At 42.7% G+C, this 17,368-nt stretch overlaps 1 protein-coding gene across 3 annotated transcripts in view; it reads left to right on the forward strand.

Moving 5' to 3' along the window:
- LOC138647925 (complement factor H-related protein 1-like) overlaps window positions 1-17,368 on the forward strand; it is a 370,015-nt gene that overhangs the window by 83,446 nt on the left and 269,201 nt on the right. For 2 of the 3 annotated variants that reach the window (XM_069737292.1, XM_069737294.1), the window contains 2 exons: window positions 5,425-5,622; window positions 13,775-13,957. In XM_069737292.1, coding sequence (XP_069593393.1) covers window positions 5,425-5,622; window positions 13,775-13,957 — 381 coding nt within the window. The remainder of the gene's footprint in view (window positions 1-5,424; window positions 5,623-13,774; window positions 13,958-17,368) is intronic. The other variant, XM_069737295.1, reaches the window with a different exon arrangement.

The raw sequence follows: 17,368 nt of genomic DNA on the forward strand, positions 1-17,368 counted from the left end.
GTGGTCTGTGATCGCTTTTCTAAGATGGTCCATCTGGTACCCTTGTCTAAATTGCCTTCCTCCTCTGATTTGGTGCCTTTGTTCTTCCAGCATGTGGTTCGTTTGCATGGCATTCCAGAGAATATTGTTTCTGACAGAGGTTCCCAGTTTGTTTCGAGGTTTTGGCAAGCCTTTTGTGGTAGGATGGGCATTGACTTGTCTTTTTCCTCGGCTTTCCATCCTCAGACTAATGGCCAGACCGAGCGAACCAATCAGACCTTGGAAACATATCTGAGGTGCTTTGTTTCTGCTGATCAGGATGACTGGGTGTCCTTTTTGCCTTTGGCTGAGTTCGCCCTTAATAATCGGGCCAGCTCGGCTACCTTGGTTTCACCGTTTTTCTGCAATTCTGGGTTCCATCCTCGTTTCTCTTCTGGACAGGTTGAGTCTTCGGACTGTCCTGGTGTGGATACTGTGGTGGACAGGTTGCAGCAGATTTGGACTCAGGTAGTGGACAATTTGACCTTGTCCCAGGAGAAGGCTCAACTTTTCGCTAATCGCAGACGCCGTGTGGGTCCCCGACTTCGTGTTGGGGATCTGGTTTGGTTATCTTCTCGTCATATTCCTATGAAGGTTTCCTCTCCTAAGTTTAAACCTCATTTTATTGGTCCATATAGGATTTCTGAGGTTCTTAATCCTGTGTCTTTTCGTCTGACCCTTCCAGATTCTTTTTCCATACATAACGTATTCCATAGGTCATTGTTGCGGAGATACGTGGCACCTATGGTTCAATCTGTTGAGCCTCCTGCCCCGGTTTTGGTGGAGGGGGAATTGGAGTATATTGTGGAGAAGATTTTGGATTCTCGTGTTTCAAGACGGAAACTCCAGTATCTGGTTAAATGGAAGGGTTATGCTCAGGAAGATAATTCCTGGGTTTTTGCCTCTGATGTCCATGCTCCCGATCTTGTTCGTGCCTTTCATGTGGCTCATCCTGGTCGGCCTGGGGGCTCTGGTGAGGGTTCGGTGACCCCTCCTCAAGGGGGGGTACTGTTGTGAATTCTGTGGCAGAGTTCACTCCTGTGGTCACAAGTGGTACTTCGGCTGATTCTCTCTGGGATCTTCCGTTTGTGGAGGAAAGTGGTACTGCAGCTTCTGAGTTTCCTCCCTCAGGTGATCTGGTGAGCTCGTTAGCTTCTTCTCTACTTAACTCCACCTGATGCTTTGATCCATGCTTCCTGTCAATGTTCCAGTGTAGGACTTGTTTTTTCCCTGGATCATTCCTGTGGCCTGCTGCTCTGCAAAGCTAAGTTTTGCTTATGTTATTTTGTTGCTATTTTTCAGTCCAGCTTGCTTTATTGGTTTTTCTCGCCTGCTGGAAGCTTTGAGACGCAGAGGGACCACCTCCGTACCGTTAGTCGGTGTGGAGGGTCTTTTTGTCCCCTCTGCGTGGTTATTTATAGGTTTTTGTGCTGACCGCAAAGTTATCTTCCCTATCCTCGTTCTGTTCAGCTAGTCGGGCCTCACTTTGCTAAATCTGTTTCATCTCTATGTTTGTGTTTTCATCTTACTCACAGTCATTATATGTGGGGGGCTGCCTTTTCCTTTGGGGAATTTCTCTGAGGCAAGGTAGGCTTATTTTTCTTCTTCAGGACTAGCTAGTTTCTCAGGCGGTGACGAGGCGCCTAGGTTCTGGTCAGGAGCGCTCCACGGCTACCTTTAGTGTGGTTTGATAGGATTAGGGATTGCGGTCTGCAGAGTTCCCACGTCTCAGAGCTCGTTCTATTATTTTGGGTTATTGTCAGATCACTGTATGTGCTCTGACCTCCATGTCCATTGTGATTCTGAATTGCCTTTCATAACACAGATGTGACTCTTGGTCTTCCTTTCCCGGGGCGGTCCTCATGTGAGCCAGTTTCTTTGTAGCGCTTGATGATTTTTGCAACTGCACTTGTGGACACTTTCAAAGTTTTCTCAATTTTTCAGACTGACTGACCTTCATTTCTTAACCCCTTCATGACCCAGCCTATTTTGACCTTAACGACCTGGCCATTTTTTGCAATTGTTTTTTCGTGAAATTTTGAGCTTCATGATAGTGGTAAACTTAGGTCGATAATTTTTGCATTTATTTGTGAAAAAACGGGAATTTGGCGAAAATTTTGAAAATTTTGTAATTTTCAAATTTTGAATTTTTACTCAGTTAAACCAGAGAGTTATGTGACACAAAATAGTTAATAAATAACATTTCCCACATGTCTATCTTACATAAGCATAATTTTGGAACCAACATTTTTTTTTTGCTAGGAAGTTGTAAGGGTTAAAATGAGACCAGCGATTTCTCATTTTTACAGCAAAATTTACAAAACCATTTTTTAGGGACCACCTCACATTTGAAGTCACTTTGAAGGGTCTATATGACTGAAAATACCCCAAAATGACACCATTCTAAAAAACTGCACCCCTCAAGTTGCTCAAAACGACATTCAAGAAGTTTATTAACCCTTCAGGTGCTTCACAGCAGCAGAAGCAACATGAAAGGAAAAAATGAACATTTAACTTTTTAGTCACAAAAATGAAATTTTAGCAACTTTTTTTATTTTCCCAAGGGTAAAAGGATAAATTTCACCCCAAAAGTTGTTGTACAATTTGTCCTGAGTATGCCGATACCACATATGTGGGGGGAATTACTGTTTGGGTGCATGACAGGGCTCGGAAGGAAAGGAGCACCATTTGAGTATTTGAATGAAAAATTGTTTCAAATCTTTAGCATGTGTGCCTAAGGATTGGTGCTCCCCCACAAGTGACACCATTTTGGAAACTAGACCCCCAAGGAACTTATCTAGATGCATAGTGAGCACTGTCAACCCCCAGGTGCTTCACAAATTGATCCGTAAAAAGGAAAAAGTACGTTTTTTTTCACCAAAAAATTATTTTAGCCTCAATTTTTTCATTTTGACATGGGTAACAGGATAAAATGGATCCTAAAATGTGTTGGGTAATTTCTCCTGAGTACACCGATACCTCACATGTGGGGGTAAACCATTGTTTGGGCACACGGCAAGGCTTGGAAGGGAAGGAGCGCCATTTGACTTTTTGAATGAAAAATTAGCTCCAATCGTTAGCGGTCACCGTGTCGCGTTTGGAGAGCCTAAACATTTGAACTTCCCCACAAGTGACACCATTTTGGAAACTAGACCCCCCAAGGAACTCATCTAGATGTGTTATGATCACTTTGAACTCCCAAGTGCTTCACAGAAGTTTATAGCGCAGAGCCATGAAATTAAAAAAATCATTTTCTTTCCTCAAACATTATTTTTAGCCCACAATTTTTTAATTTCACAAGGGTAACAGGAGAAATTGGACCCCAAAAGTTGTTGTCCAGTTTTTCCTGAGTACGGCCATACCCTATATGTGGGGGTAAACCACTATTTGGGTGCATGGCAGAGCTCGGAATGGAAGTAGTGATGTTTTGGAATGCAGACTTTGATGGAATGGTCTACGGGCGTTATGTTACGTTTGCATTACCCCTGATGTGCCAAAACATTTAAACTTCCCGACAAGTGAACCTATTTTGGAAACTAGACCCCCAAAGGAACTTATCTAGATGTATGGTGAGCACTTTGAACCCCCAAGTGCTTCACAAAAGTATATAACGCAGAGCTGTGAAAATCAAAAATCTTTTTTTTCCTCAAAATGATTTTTTTAGCCCGCAATTTTTTATTTTCACAAGGGTAACAGGGGAAACTGAACCCCAATTGTTGTTGTCCAGTTTGTCCTGAGTACACTGATACCCTATATGTGGAGATAAACCACTGATTGGGTACACGTCGGGGCTCGGAAAGGAAGTAGTGACGTTTTGAAATGTAGACTTTGATGGAATGGACTGTGGGCGTTACGTTGCATTTGCAGAGCCCCTGATGTACCTAAACAGTATAAACCCACCACAATTGACCCCATTTTGGAAACTAGACCCCTTAAAGAACTTATCTAGATTTGTGGTGAGCAAATAGAGTAATAGACTCGATGCTTTACTCCAGAGACTGGCAGGACAGTCAATTCCAAGTTGGCTGCCCGACCTTAATACCTAAGAAGACACGGTGGCAAATTGTGGAGGCCGGGGCGTCTCTAGAGTTCCTGTAAAAAGCCTCAGGCCACCCCGTCATACGGGTTTGTCCTATCCATACCATCTGGGGGAGATGGAAGACATAACATCTACAAAAATTGTGAGGACCTTACCGAGTTGCTCAGCAGGGAGGTACTACAACACACGAGCGCTATAGGAAGGCTACTGATTTCCACCTGGATAAGGGGACTCTGGGATTGTTATCAGACCGGCCAAACTCTGCCTACCCTGTCGTCCGGCACCCTGGACTGTGGATGCTGAAGCCTTCAGTAAAGGTAAAGAGACTGCATCCTTTGTGTCCTCGTTATTCACCTCGCCTTACATCATCCACCATCACCATCTACACTTCTGGGAAGCCCTGGGGGAAACACTTCACCTGTGGGATAGTATATCATCTAGCTGCCATCACATCACCCCAGCGGACCCCTGAGTAGCGTCGGTCACTCTGACCGATTACCACAGGTGGTGTCACGAATACTCCCATTCTATACAAACTCTGCCTTTTATTGGGCGCCCCTCATAGGGCCACGGGCCGGGTCGGGCCACCATGACATCCCCGCTGAGGAACTGAAGGACCCGGTACCGAGTACCCCATTGCCCTTACGTGGGGGCGCTCCATATAGATGACAGGAGGCTGAGGCTTTCAACGCTCCATACAGTAATAAATTCTCCACATTGGGCACACCCAGATTCTGATTAGGGGAAGATGAAAGGTGGCAGCACGGAGAAGATTTCATGTTGACACAAAGAACAGAGCAGAGCGCAAACTCTGCCCACAGCAAAACTTCCTAATGTTTGTCCTATCCAGTGTCATACATGGTAAAATCCCTGTGTGCACCACGATGGTATCATCAGTGCGTACACATACTGTGTCCACTTAAAAGGCCGGTTGTCTCACTCTGCAGCCCAGTGCTGCAGCACATCAGACATTTGCCCCATTGATCACTGAGGCACTTAATGTCCATCTCACCAACACCCTGGACAAATTTGTGCAGATCTTGGACCCTTGGAATGTGTATGACACTAAAACCAACTTCCTAGAAGTCTGTTGGAGTCATGGTCATAATACCTCTTTCCTTTTGTCGTAACCTCGCTCTCATCTTCTGCTCTTTGTCTTGTAATATGTACCCTCCACCCTTCTCACACTTTTGATCTTTTCTTTTTCCTCTATTAAACATTGAATTGTACATATTTTTGAGAGTTCAGAAAACTGGACATTAACTTGAATTTTGTTAATGGGTTTGCATTACTCTTGTAAAATTTCAATAAAATTATAGTTAAAAAGTAATTTAAAAAGATAGAATAAAATGTCTTTTATGTTGCAGAACCATGCACAGCAAAAGAAAAGAGCATGGAAGAAAATAATGTACAGATAAAGTTTGGCTACGCAAAAAAGCTATACTCTACACATGGCGATAGTATAGAATTTGTTTGTAAACCTGGATATGAGGCTCGGCCTAACACAAGTATGAGAGTTACTTGTGAAAATGGAAAGCTGGAATATCCAAAATGCTTTAGAAGAAGTAAGTGTCAAACACAGATCTGTGGACTAAGCGATCCTATTTATTTCTGCTGCCACCATTGCTAGTTCCTGCAGGCGTAGTTCTTGTATTGTATGTGCTTTGTAAACTGTTGCTAATGAAAAACGCATATTGGACTTGGAGATAATAAAAAAAAGGAGATTGGTCCATCAAATCATAATTTTCTAGACAGTCTGCAAAAAGAGAGTACTATTTTCAATAAAATACAATGTAATGTGTCCTTGATTATTTTTACACTGGAGAAGCTTGTATTGATTATTATTTCTGTGTATTATCATTCTATAGTTTACACTGATAGCAGCGAATGTAGTCTTATCAGATTTATGTATAAAGCTCACCGACACAAAAAGAGGACTTAAAAATCCTCCCAAAAGAGAAAAAAAGCAGAGATGACCACCTGCTCAGGCCTCCAAAACAAACGCACTGGCAGGGTGCAGCGGACCCGATTAATGATGGCAAACACAAAGGTGCAACAATACCGATGAAACAACCACTTTCAATCCAGTGTTGGCTGCTTGGTATTTTAGTGCAAAAAAAAATAAAAGATATGCCATATGTAATGTCTTTTGCTGTTGCAGAATAATTTTGTTTTATGCTTTGAAATTTAAAGTATGTGTTACAAATATGTATGGCCAAATTTCTATGGCCATAGAACCCATATGACTTTAATATGGTTTTGATTACTTCAAAATTTGTTTTTGGCGTTACAAAAAAGTTTAAAAAGCCAATATATGTTTCTTCTTACAATAATTAATACATCATACCAAATTAAATTAAAAACCATCTCTTAAATAAGACAAATCAACACACACAGTAACTTAACTGAAAAACTGATTTATACATAGACAAAAATGTTAAACTTATAGAGACAGCATGCTCTTGCTAGGGAGTAGCACCCTGAGGTGTAACAAAATAATTTGTAAAGATATCACAGACTTTCAGCCCTGAAAGTGGATGACGCTGAGAGATGACATGTGGTGTAGGCCTACCCACATTGCCCAACATACATTCAACACCATCAGATGAGGAGTATTCATGAAGTCTGGAGAAATTATGTAGGACCACACAAGCTTTGATTACTTCATTGATGTTGCCTTCACTCAGCTGAATGGCTGACAGGAGGACCCGCCATTTGGCACAAAGAATGCCAAAGGCGCACTCCACCAGTCGCCGTTCCTGTGATAGACGCAAGTTAAATATCTGACGCCAGTGGTCCAGGTTTCGATGGGGATATGGCCTCATTACATGTGTGGTTAACTGGAAGGCCTCATCTGCCACAAGGACATATGGCATATGTTGTGAGTTCTGTTTTTGGGCTCCCTCTGGTGGTTGCTGATGGTACTGGGTGACTTGTCTTTCCTGGGTTTCTGGGTTCCACCTGTTCCATCAGCATATGGGAGTTTCCTATTTAACCTGGCTTTGCTGGCATTTCCTCGCCGGTTATCAATGTATCCAGTGTGTCTTGTTACCTCTGCTCCCTGCTCCTAGAACCTTCTGGTCAAGCTAAGTTTGGATTTTCCTGTTTTGGTGTTTTGCTGTATTTGGTTTTTAGTCCAGCCTGCAGATATGTGATTCTTGCTGCTGGTTGCTCTAGTGGGCTGAAATTGCTCCTCATGTACCATGAGTTGGCACATGAGTTCAAGTAATTTCAGGATGGTTTTTTGAAGGGTTTTTCGCTGACCGCGCAGTTCACTTTTGTATCCTCTGCTATCTAGCTTTAGCGGGCCTCATTTTGCTGAAACTGTTTTCATACTGCGTATGTGCTTTCCTCTCATTTCACCGTCATTATATGTGGGGGGCTGCTATTTCTGTGGGGGATTTCTCTGGAGGCAAGAGAGGTCTGTGTTTCTTCTAATAGGGGAAGTTAGATCTTCGGCTGGAGCGAGACGTCTAGGATCATCGTAGGCACGTTCCCCGGCTACTTTTATTTGTGTGTTAGGTTCAGGGTCGCGGTCAGCTCAGGTTCCATCGCCCTAGAGCTTGTTTGTATCTGTGCTTGTCCTTTAGTGATCCCCTGCCATTGGGATCATGACAGTATAACCGGCCCACAAAGTGTTAATTGTATTGGCTGAAGTAGGAGGATAAGTAGTCTGAGGAATTTTTTTTTTTTTTTTTTTTTCTTTCTATTTCCCTCAGAGTTTGCTGCCTAGCCTTATTGCAGCCTGGCTACTTCCTCCTCCTCTTAATCTTTGAATGGCTTTGATCCCAGCTGTTTATCATGGACGTCCAGAGTTTGGCTTCCAGCCTGAATAATCTTGCCACTAAGGTTCAAAATATACAGGATTTTGTTGTACATGCTCCTATGTCTGAACCTAGAATTCCTGTCCCAGAGTTTTTTTCTGGAGATAGATCTCGTTTTCTGAATTTTAGGAACAATTGCAAGTTGTTTCTTTCTTTGAAATCTCGCTCCTCTGGAGACCCTGCTCAGCAAGTCAAGATAATTATATCTTTCCTGCGGGGTGACCCTCAGGATTGGGCATTTGCATTGGCACCAGGGGACCCTGCGTTGCTTAATGCGGATGCGTTTTTTCTGGCATTGGGTTTGCTCTATGAGGAACCTAACCAAGAGATTCAGGCTGAAAAAGCTTTGTTGGCCCTCTCTCAGGGGCAAGATGAAGCAGAAATTTATTGTCAAAAATTTCGGAAGTGGTCGGTACTTACTCAGTGGAATGAGTGCGCTCTGGCTGCAAAGTTTAGAGATGGCCTTTCTGAGGCCATTAAAGATGTTATGGTGGGGTTCCCTGCGCCTGCTGGTCTGAATGAGTCTATGACTATGGCTGTTCAGATTGATCGGCGTTTACGGGAGCGCAAACCTGTGCATCATTTGGCGGTGTCGTCTGAACCGTCACCTGAGATAATGCAATGTGATAGAATTCAGTCCAGAAGTGAACGGCAAAAGTATAGGCGGAAAAAAGGGTTGTGCTTTTATTGTGGTGATTCAGCTCATGTTATATCAGCATGCTCTAAACGCACAAAAAAGGTTGATAAGTCTGTTGCCATTAGTACTCTACAGTCTAAGTTCATTCTGTCTGTGACTCTGATTTGTTCATTATCATCCATTTCCGTCGATGCCTATGTGGATTCAGGCGCTGCCCTGAGTCTTATGGATTGGTCATTTGCCAATCGCTGTGGGTTTAGTCTGGAGCCTCTGGAAGTCCCTATTCCTTTGAAGGGAATTGACTCTACACCTTTGGCTATGAATAAACCTCAGTACTGGACACAAGTGACCATGCGTATGACTCCCGTTCATCAGGAGGTGATTCGCTTCCTGGTACTGTATAATTTGCATGATGTCCTAGTACTTGGTCTGCCATGGTTACAAACTCATAATCCAGTCCTTGACTGGAAATCAATGTCTGTGTTAAGCTGGGGTTGTCAGGGGGTTCATGATGATGCACCTCCAATTTCTATCGCTTCATCTACTCCTTCTGAGATTCCTGTGTTTTTGTCTGACTATCGGGATGTTTTTGAGGAGCCTAAGCTCAGTTCGCTTCCTCCTCACAGGGATTGCGATTGTGCTATAAATTTAATTCCAGGCAGTAAATTTCCTAAAGGTCGTTTGTTCAATCTGTCAGTGCCAGAGCATACTGCTATGCGGGATTATGTTAAGGAGTCCTTGGAAAAGGGACATATCCGTCCATCTTTGTCCCCTTTGGGAGCAGGTTTTTTTTTCGTGGCCAAAAAAGATGGTTCCTTGAGGCCTTGTATAGATTATCGTCTTTTGAATAAGATTACCGTAAAATATCAGTATCCTTTGCCATTGTTGACTGATTTGTTTGCTCGCATTAAGGGGGCTAAATGGTTCACTAAGATTGATCTTCGGGGTGCGTATAATCTTATACGAATAAAGCAAGGTGATGAGTGGAAAACCGCATTTAATACGCCTGAGGGCCATTTTGAGTATTTGGTAATGCCTTTTGGACTTTCTAATGCTCCTTCAGTCTTCCAGTCCTTTATGCACGATATTTTCCGTGAATATCTGGATAAATTTATGATTGTGTATTTGGATGATATTTTGGTTTTTTCTGATGACTGGGAGTCTCATGTTCAGCAGGTCAGGAAGGTGTTTCAGGTCCTGCGGGCCAATTCCTTGTTTGTAAAAGGCTCAAAGTGTCTCTTTGGAGTCCAGAAGATTTCTTTCTTGGGGTATATTTTTTCCCCTTCTACTATTGAGATGGATCCCGTCAAGGTTCAGGCTATTTGTGACTGGACGCAGCCTACATCTCTTAAGAGTCTACAGAAGTTCTTGGGCTTTGCTAATTTCTATCGTCGTTTTATAACTAATTTTTCTACTGTTGTTAAGCCTTTGACGGATTTGACTAAGAAGGGTGCTGATGTTGCTAATTGGTCTCCTGCGGCTGTGGAGGCCTTTCAGGAACTTAAGCGCCGGTTTTCTTCTGCTCCTGTGTTGCGTCAGCCTGATGTTTCGCTCCCTTTTCAGGTTGAGGTTGATGCTTCCGAGATTGGAGCGGGGGCGGTTTTGTCACAGAGAAGCTCCGATGGCTCAGTGATGAAGCCATGCGCGTTTTTTTCTAGAAAGTTTTTGCCGGCTGAGCGGAATTATGATGTTGGTAATCGGGAACTTTTGGCCATGAAATGGGCATTTGAGGAGTGGCGTCATTGACTAGAGGGTGCTAGACATCGTGTGGTGGTCTTGACTGATCACAAAAATTTGATTTACCTTGAGTCTGCCAGGCGTCTGAATCCTAGACAGGCTCGTTGGTCACTGTTTTTCTCTCGTTTCAATTTTGTGGTTTCATACCTGCCAGGTTCAAAGAATGTGAAGGCGGATGCTCTTTCTAGGAGTTTTGTGCCTGACTCCCTTGGAAATTCTGAGCCCTCTGGTATCCTTAGGGATGGGGTGATTTTGTCTGCTGTCTCCCCAGACTTGCGACGTGCTTTGCAGGAGTTTCAGGCGGGTAAACCTGATCGTTGTCAGCCTGAGAGACTGTTTGTTCCGGATAATTGGACCAGTAGAGTCATCTCCGAGGTCCATTCTTCTGCGTTGGCAGGTCATCCTGGAATATTTGGTACTAGAGACTTGGTGGCCAGGTCTTTTTGGTGGCCTTCCTTGTCGAGGGATGTGCGTTCTTTTGTGCAGTCTTGTGAGGTTTGAGCTCGGGCTAAGCCTTGCTGTTCTCGGGCCAGTGGATTGTTGTCACCTTTGCCTCGGATGTTCATGCTGATGATTTGGTTCGCGCTTTTCATAGGGCTCATCCTGGTCGCCCTGGTGGTTCTCGTGAGGGTTCGGTGACCCCTCCTCAAGGGGGGGGCTACTGTTGTGAGTTCTGTTTTTGGGCTCCCTCTGGTGGTTGCTGATGGTACTGGGTGACTTGTCTTTCCTGGGTTTCTGGGTTCCACCTGTTCCATCAGCATATGGGAGTTTCCTATTTAACCTGGCTTTGCTGGCATTTCCTCGCCGGTTATCAATGTATCCAGTGTGTCTTGTTACCTCTGCTCCCTGCTCCTAGAACCTTCTGGTCAAGCTAAGTTTGGATTTTCCTGTTTTGGTGTTTTGCTGTATTTGGTTTTTAGTCCAGCCTGCAGATATGTGATTCTTGCTGCTGGTTGCTCTAGTGGGCTGAAATTGCTCCTCATGTACCATGAGTTGGCACATGAGTTCAAGTAATTTCAGGATGGTTTTTTGAAGGGTTTTTCGCTGACCGCGCAGTTCACTTTTGTATCCTCTGCTATCTAGCTTTAGCGGGCCTCATTTTGCTGAAACTGTTTTCATACTGCGTATGTGCTTTCCTCTCATTTCACCGTCATTATATGTGGGGGGCTGCTATTTCTGTGGGGGATTTCTCTGGAGGCAAGAGAGGTCTGTGTTTCTTCTAATAGGGGAAGTTAGATCTTCGGCTGGAGCGAGACGTCTAGGATCATCGTAGGCACGTTCCCCGGCTACTTTTATTTGTGTGTTAGGTTCAGGGTCGCGGTCAGCTCAGGTTCCATCGCCCTAGAGCTTGTTTGTATCTGTGCTTGTCCTTTAGTGATCCCCTGCCATTGGGATCATGACAGGCATAGCTTTTACATAGGAGCCTGGAAGTTGACGTGGAGGTGGTAGGTCCAACTGGTTATTGCGCAGTCGCCGACCCATAATGGAAGAATTGAAGACTCTAGAGTCTCCAGTTCTGTCATAAGCCACAATATCTACAATTATAAACCTGTAGTGACTGTCAACGACAGCCAACAACACTACCGAAAAATATTGTTTATAATTATAGAATTGGGACCCTGAGTTCGGCGGCTTACACACACGGATGTATTTGCCATCAAGGGCTCCAATGCAATTTGGGAATTGACAATGCTCCTAAAAGCCACACACAATCCGCATCCAGTCTTCCATCTTGGGCACAGGCATGACCAGTTGATGAAGCCTGGACCAGATTTCCGCACAGGTAGCCTGGACTATGCCGGAGATAGTAGACCTCCCAATCTAAAATTCCAGATGTAGGGCAGCATAGGAAAGGCCAGTTGTCAGGAAGCTGAAAGCAGACAAAAATCACAATTACAAGGTTTGAATGATTTAGAACATTCCAATAGACCACAAGTACTGTGTGGAACTATCAAGCCAGGCTAGCAGTACCTTAACAAATTTATCACTGGCTATGTGAATTTAACATTAACTACATATTCTTACTAATATTTTAGTAGAGTTTGGACATATATTAATAATAAATTTACATCAACTGCTAATCATAACTAAATAACACCCCACCACTGCAATTCGGCACTTCCGGCCAGAGCTCACCGCTAGCTCATATTATGTCCGCTAGCACCAGGTGAGGCATAAAAATGGGAGGATGCTCCAAAGGCTTGCAACTTACTCTATGGAGACTACACCAGCACCGCACTACCAGGATGCACCCCATGCTCTACAGGAACTAAGTGCTGAATTCCACAAATACACTTTACCAGTAACTGGCTCGCATTTATGTAGATCGTATGTCCAGCACTTTGTAGCATAGTAGTTATTTGTTTTATAGTATCACTAAACATGTCATCTGTCATAGGTTTTTCCTGAGTAAACAATGCAGAGAAAGAAAGCCATTTGATTGGCCCCTGGAAGGGTTCTCACGTATGTAAAAGGGCTCAGGATTTGAGCTCCTTCTACACACAGCTGACAAAGGTTGTATTAAATAGCTGGCATCTGTCTCTAGAGCTCTGGCCAAATCTGTTAACCATTTAAATGCCAGTGTTTATAACTACTTGGAGCGAGTGGCTCTGGAATTCAGATCTCGCACACCCATACAAGTATATGGAATGAAGAAAAAAAGGTACGCCGGCATAGAAAAATATAAAACTTCGTCTTTAATGAAAAAAATGCATAAAAACAGGCACAATGTGGACAATACTGTATATAGATTCCAGAGAGCTACCAACCTACGCGTTACCGACACTCTGGTCTTAATCATGGTTGATACCATGATTAAGACCGGCATGCGAAACACATTGTTTGGAACTTGCACGCCCAAGCCCAGGCGGCTCCATGCGTGGCACTCATTCTTGGAAAGAGACAGCAAATGATGAGCTGACTTCTCCCGTTCCCCATTCCTTTTTTATATGCATACAAGTCTATGGGTGCATGTGATGGATGCCGTCCAAGGGCAGTACGTTTACCGCTGACACAGAGAATGGAGAAGTTGGAGAAATTAAGTTCTCCGTCTTCTCCACACCTGTTCAGCGATTCTCTCATGCAAAAGAATCGGATCACACTAAAATGACACTTGGATCAAATTCTCACAGAGTTTGATCTGAGTGTCATTAACATAATGAGCCCGATCTTATTGCATGGGAGAATATACGCCTGTGCCTTATGGTTACTTTTTCTTACGTGACTCCATCCCATTTTTTGCATGGTAACTTAAGATACCAGTGAACCAATAAATTGTTAGAATTTCCCTAACTAAAATATCCCTTATACTGTATGTATCTCACTGGAGTTAATAAGGAAGAATGCTCATGGATTTCTGCCATTAATATTCAGATGAATGTGACAGCTGCAAAAATGTCTGCAAGAAATATTCCACACCTGAATATGCAAAGATGCTTTATGGAACATACAGTGCAATTACCATAATGTAACAATGCTAAAATGAAACAGGAACTCATGCAAAATGTCTTTGTCTTATAGGACGATGCTTATTCCTTAAGGCACATTTTGAAAATGCTGAACTTTTAAATTTAAAATCGGTCTATCTGGAAGGAGAAGAAGTGAATTTTAGGTGTAAATCTCCTTTTCAGACACGATATGGAAAGACCACTGGAATTAGAACGTGTCGCCCTAATGGAGAATTTACTACAGCGAAATGTTCTAGTAAGTATAATTAATTATTTGCAGGATACTTTTAAGTTATGCAAATTAAGTTATTAGCAGGTATCTCTAAGATCTGCAAATGAATAAATATTTAAGCACCTGACTCCAATCTGTGGCTTGCGAGAGGGATATAAATGCCTGGTTGAAAGGGATTTATGTTTAGCCACATAAAAAATCAGATTAATTTTTGTGATGTCTCCCGTTCATCAATCTGCCAATTACTATTACTTGTCGTTAACTGAGAGGGACATAATCTGTGAAATGAGAGTCCTTGGTTTATTACTTCTGCTGATTGCTATGTGCATAGTAAATATAAAATTCACCGCACTCTCTTAGGTAACATAAAGTATAGAGTGAATTTATTGTATAAACAATCTGGGAGCGGAACAGAATATACAATTTTATGCGATCTTTTATTCAACGTTTCGGCTCAGCCTGAGCCTTTATCACGTGATCGCTTATTTCAATATATATGCATAAGTAACGAATAGTAGTTCACATGGAGATCCTAATGATATGTAAGAGTCCACCTGAAGCAGTCAAAAGCATGGATCTGTGGTGTCCTGGTAGGTAAGCGTACGCCGGACACAGCAAGGCGCGGGAGCGCCGCTTACCTACCAGGACACCACAGATCCATGCTTTTGACTGCTTCAGGTGGACTCTTACATATCATTAGGATCTCCATGTGAACTACTATTCGTTACTTATGCATATATATTGAAATAAGCGATCACGTGATAAAGGCTCAGGCTGAGCCGAAACGTTGAATAAAAGATCGCATAAAATTGTATATTCTGTTCCGCTCCCAGATTGTTTATACAATAAATTCACACTATACTTTATGTTACCTAAGAGAGTGCAGTGAATTTTATATTTACTATAGTTGAGACCTTTGGTCTATTACACCAGCACCTCGCTATAGGCTGAGTGCACTCCATTACGTTCTTTCTATGCTATGTGCATAGGACAAGATGTCATCACTGTTCAACCTTACGTATCACAGTGGTTGGTAGAAACAATGATGAACTGGAATGTCGGCAAGAGATGCACAAATGTGAAACTCTGTATAGACAGATTATCAGATTCAATAATTGGCACACAGTGATTCATTCTACACTGCAGTTAGACAGCACATACAAGCTTAATTGTGTCAAACAGTGTCTACGCCAGTCATTTGAATGTATTTGCACAACATTGGGTTTTGATTAAGACATCCAGATTGGCTTTCCATTGAGCTCACGTCAATTCACTCACAGGCAAATGTGTTAAAGAGCAAGTTAACACTGCTGTCTAGAGTGGAAGTTTATCCTATTCTGTGATGAGATCCACTTTCATCTTTGTTCCAGAAATTGGTAATTAAACCATAATGGCAACATATTGAAGAGGTTTTCACGACAAATTTCACAATAGTCCTCCTGGGATTATGGTGTGTAATGATAGTCTTCATTCCAGGCACACTAACAGCTCAGCATCAGAATACTTTGGTCATGGAACAAGTGGTATAGCAATTTCTCCAAAATGTTCCAATAGCTGTTTTTCAACATAACAACACCAGTGTCATGGTTTCATCACTCACTGTGGCACAGAGACGCTGTCAGTAACAGCTCAGCCATCCTATAGAATATGGAATGTGCTGTACTGTTAGTATTCTGAGTGACAGCCCAGTCTTCCAATTTGAGGCTGGGGCATGTTGAGCTGTCCACATTTTGATTGACAGTTCTGCTGCTTAATCTGTCTAGACTTCGGGCCTTCTTCCAGGTGTTTCGCGTTCTTGATTATTGGCTAACTATTTTGTTAGACAGCTATGAGCAGGACTTTGTCAGCTGCAGCTTTGCTCTGTGTTGTGTGTGCTTTGCTCTGTTTCTGATTTCCTGATCTTGGACCATGGATTTGCCGTGACTATTAATGTGTGTTATCCCCTTTGCTCTTGACACTCTCTAACCTTAGGTACCAAACCCCGGACTTGGCTTCTGATTATACCTTTCTCTTTTCCCCTTAACTTGACGCACGCTTCTGGTATTTGTATTGCCCCTCTGTAATATGATCCCTCTTGGTATCTGACCTCGGAACCGCTGACTACCCTTGTGTCACGGCTTGTCAGTGAGTAGAAACTCAGTGTTACAACCAAGCTGCATGTTGTTCAAGTGAAAAGCCTGCATGGCCCAAACATACTACCATTAAACTATGCCCATGACCAAGATCCGAGATTAACAGAAACAATGTCTATTTCTGTACATGCATATGGAAATCTAAGCTCTGATCTTCACAAATTTGTACCTCCAGAAAAAGCATTCAGTGTCACGGTTTGCTATAGATATCCTGATTTGTACCTTACTTTGCACCATCACAATCACACCCAGAGTGCTAGACATATTTTGACTTTATTTAAATATGATACCATGGCTTGCATTGTCTCTGGACTTGTCTTACACATTGCATGTCAGGGAGATAATGTGTCGGCAAATGTAAAAGAAGCCTCCAGCAGCATTTCTTGATGATAATGCATTCACTATGGCATAGTATTTCTTAAAGACCATTAGTAACCTCATTGATAGAATGAACAGAATGTAAAGACAGGTATTTCTGATCAATGGAAATAGCACTGGAATGGCATGGGAACAGCATGGGGAAGACCCCAGAAAGCATCTCTGAATCCCAGGTTGCAGGGAACAATGTTTTCAGAGTATTAGGCCACGTTTACGGACAGACAATAAAGCATACAAAGCTGAAGATGAAATATATTTTTACTGGAAAAAATGTTAAGAAACATTCTTTCCAGGATAATGACTTCTATATAAGGGAAAATAAATAAGAGCAAAAAAATGCTTCCCCAAACTTTGGTATATGATTTATGGTAGTGTTTTTGCTGCATTTTTGCAAGTTTGCATTGCTTTCAATAGTGAAAAAAACATTCACCAGAAAATGTTATTTTAACATGTTACTACCTAATCTGGCCATGTGGTGTGTGAGACATGAGCAGACACATCCTGTTTAATTTATGAAGGAGGGACTCTGAAAGTCAGAAAGTTTATTTTTCTCAGGTGGCTCTCACTATTTGTAGAGGGCCATTGGGCAGCCCTTACTATTGTTAGAGGTCCATAAGTCGGCCCTGACTATTGTCAGAAGGCCATCAGGCAGCCATCACTATAATTTTAGAGGCCCATCAACCAGCCCTTACTAAGTAATTTTGGAGAGTGAGCAGCCTGCTATGCTTTACATAGCCGTACATTGCTATTGCAATATAATTTATACATCTGAGGTGGGCAAATGTATTTTTCGTATTAACACTGCAAAGTTTGAAACTTGGAGAGCCAGCAGGTGGCAGACACTGTTTTTAGAGGGCCAGCAGATGTCTTGTGGACAATTGAGACCAAGATAGAGCTTTCTGGTATCAAGATGTAAGGGGATTGA

The sequence above is a fragment of the Ranitomeya imitator genome, chromosome 8, assembly GCF_032444005.1.
Source record: "Ranitomeya imitator isolate aRanImi1 chromosome 8, aRanImi1.pri, whole genome shotgun sequence".
Classification (NCBI taxonomy): domain Eukaryota; kingdom Metazoa; phylum Chordata; class Amphibia; order Anura; family Dendrobatidae; genus Ranitomeya; species Ranitomeya imitator.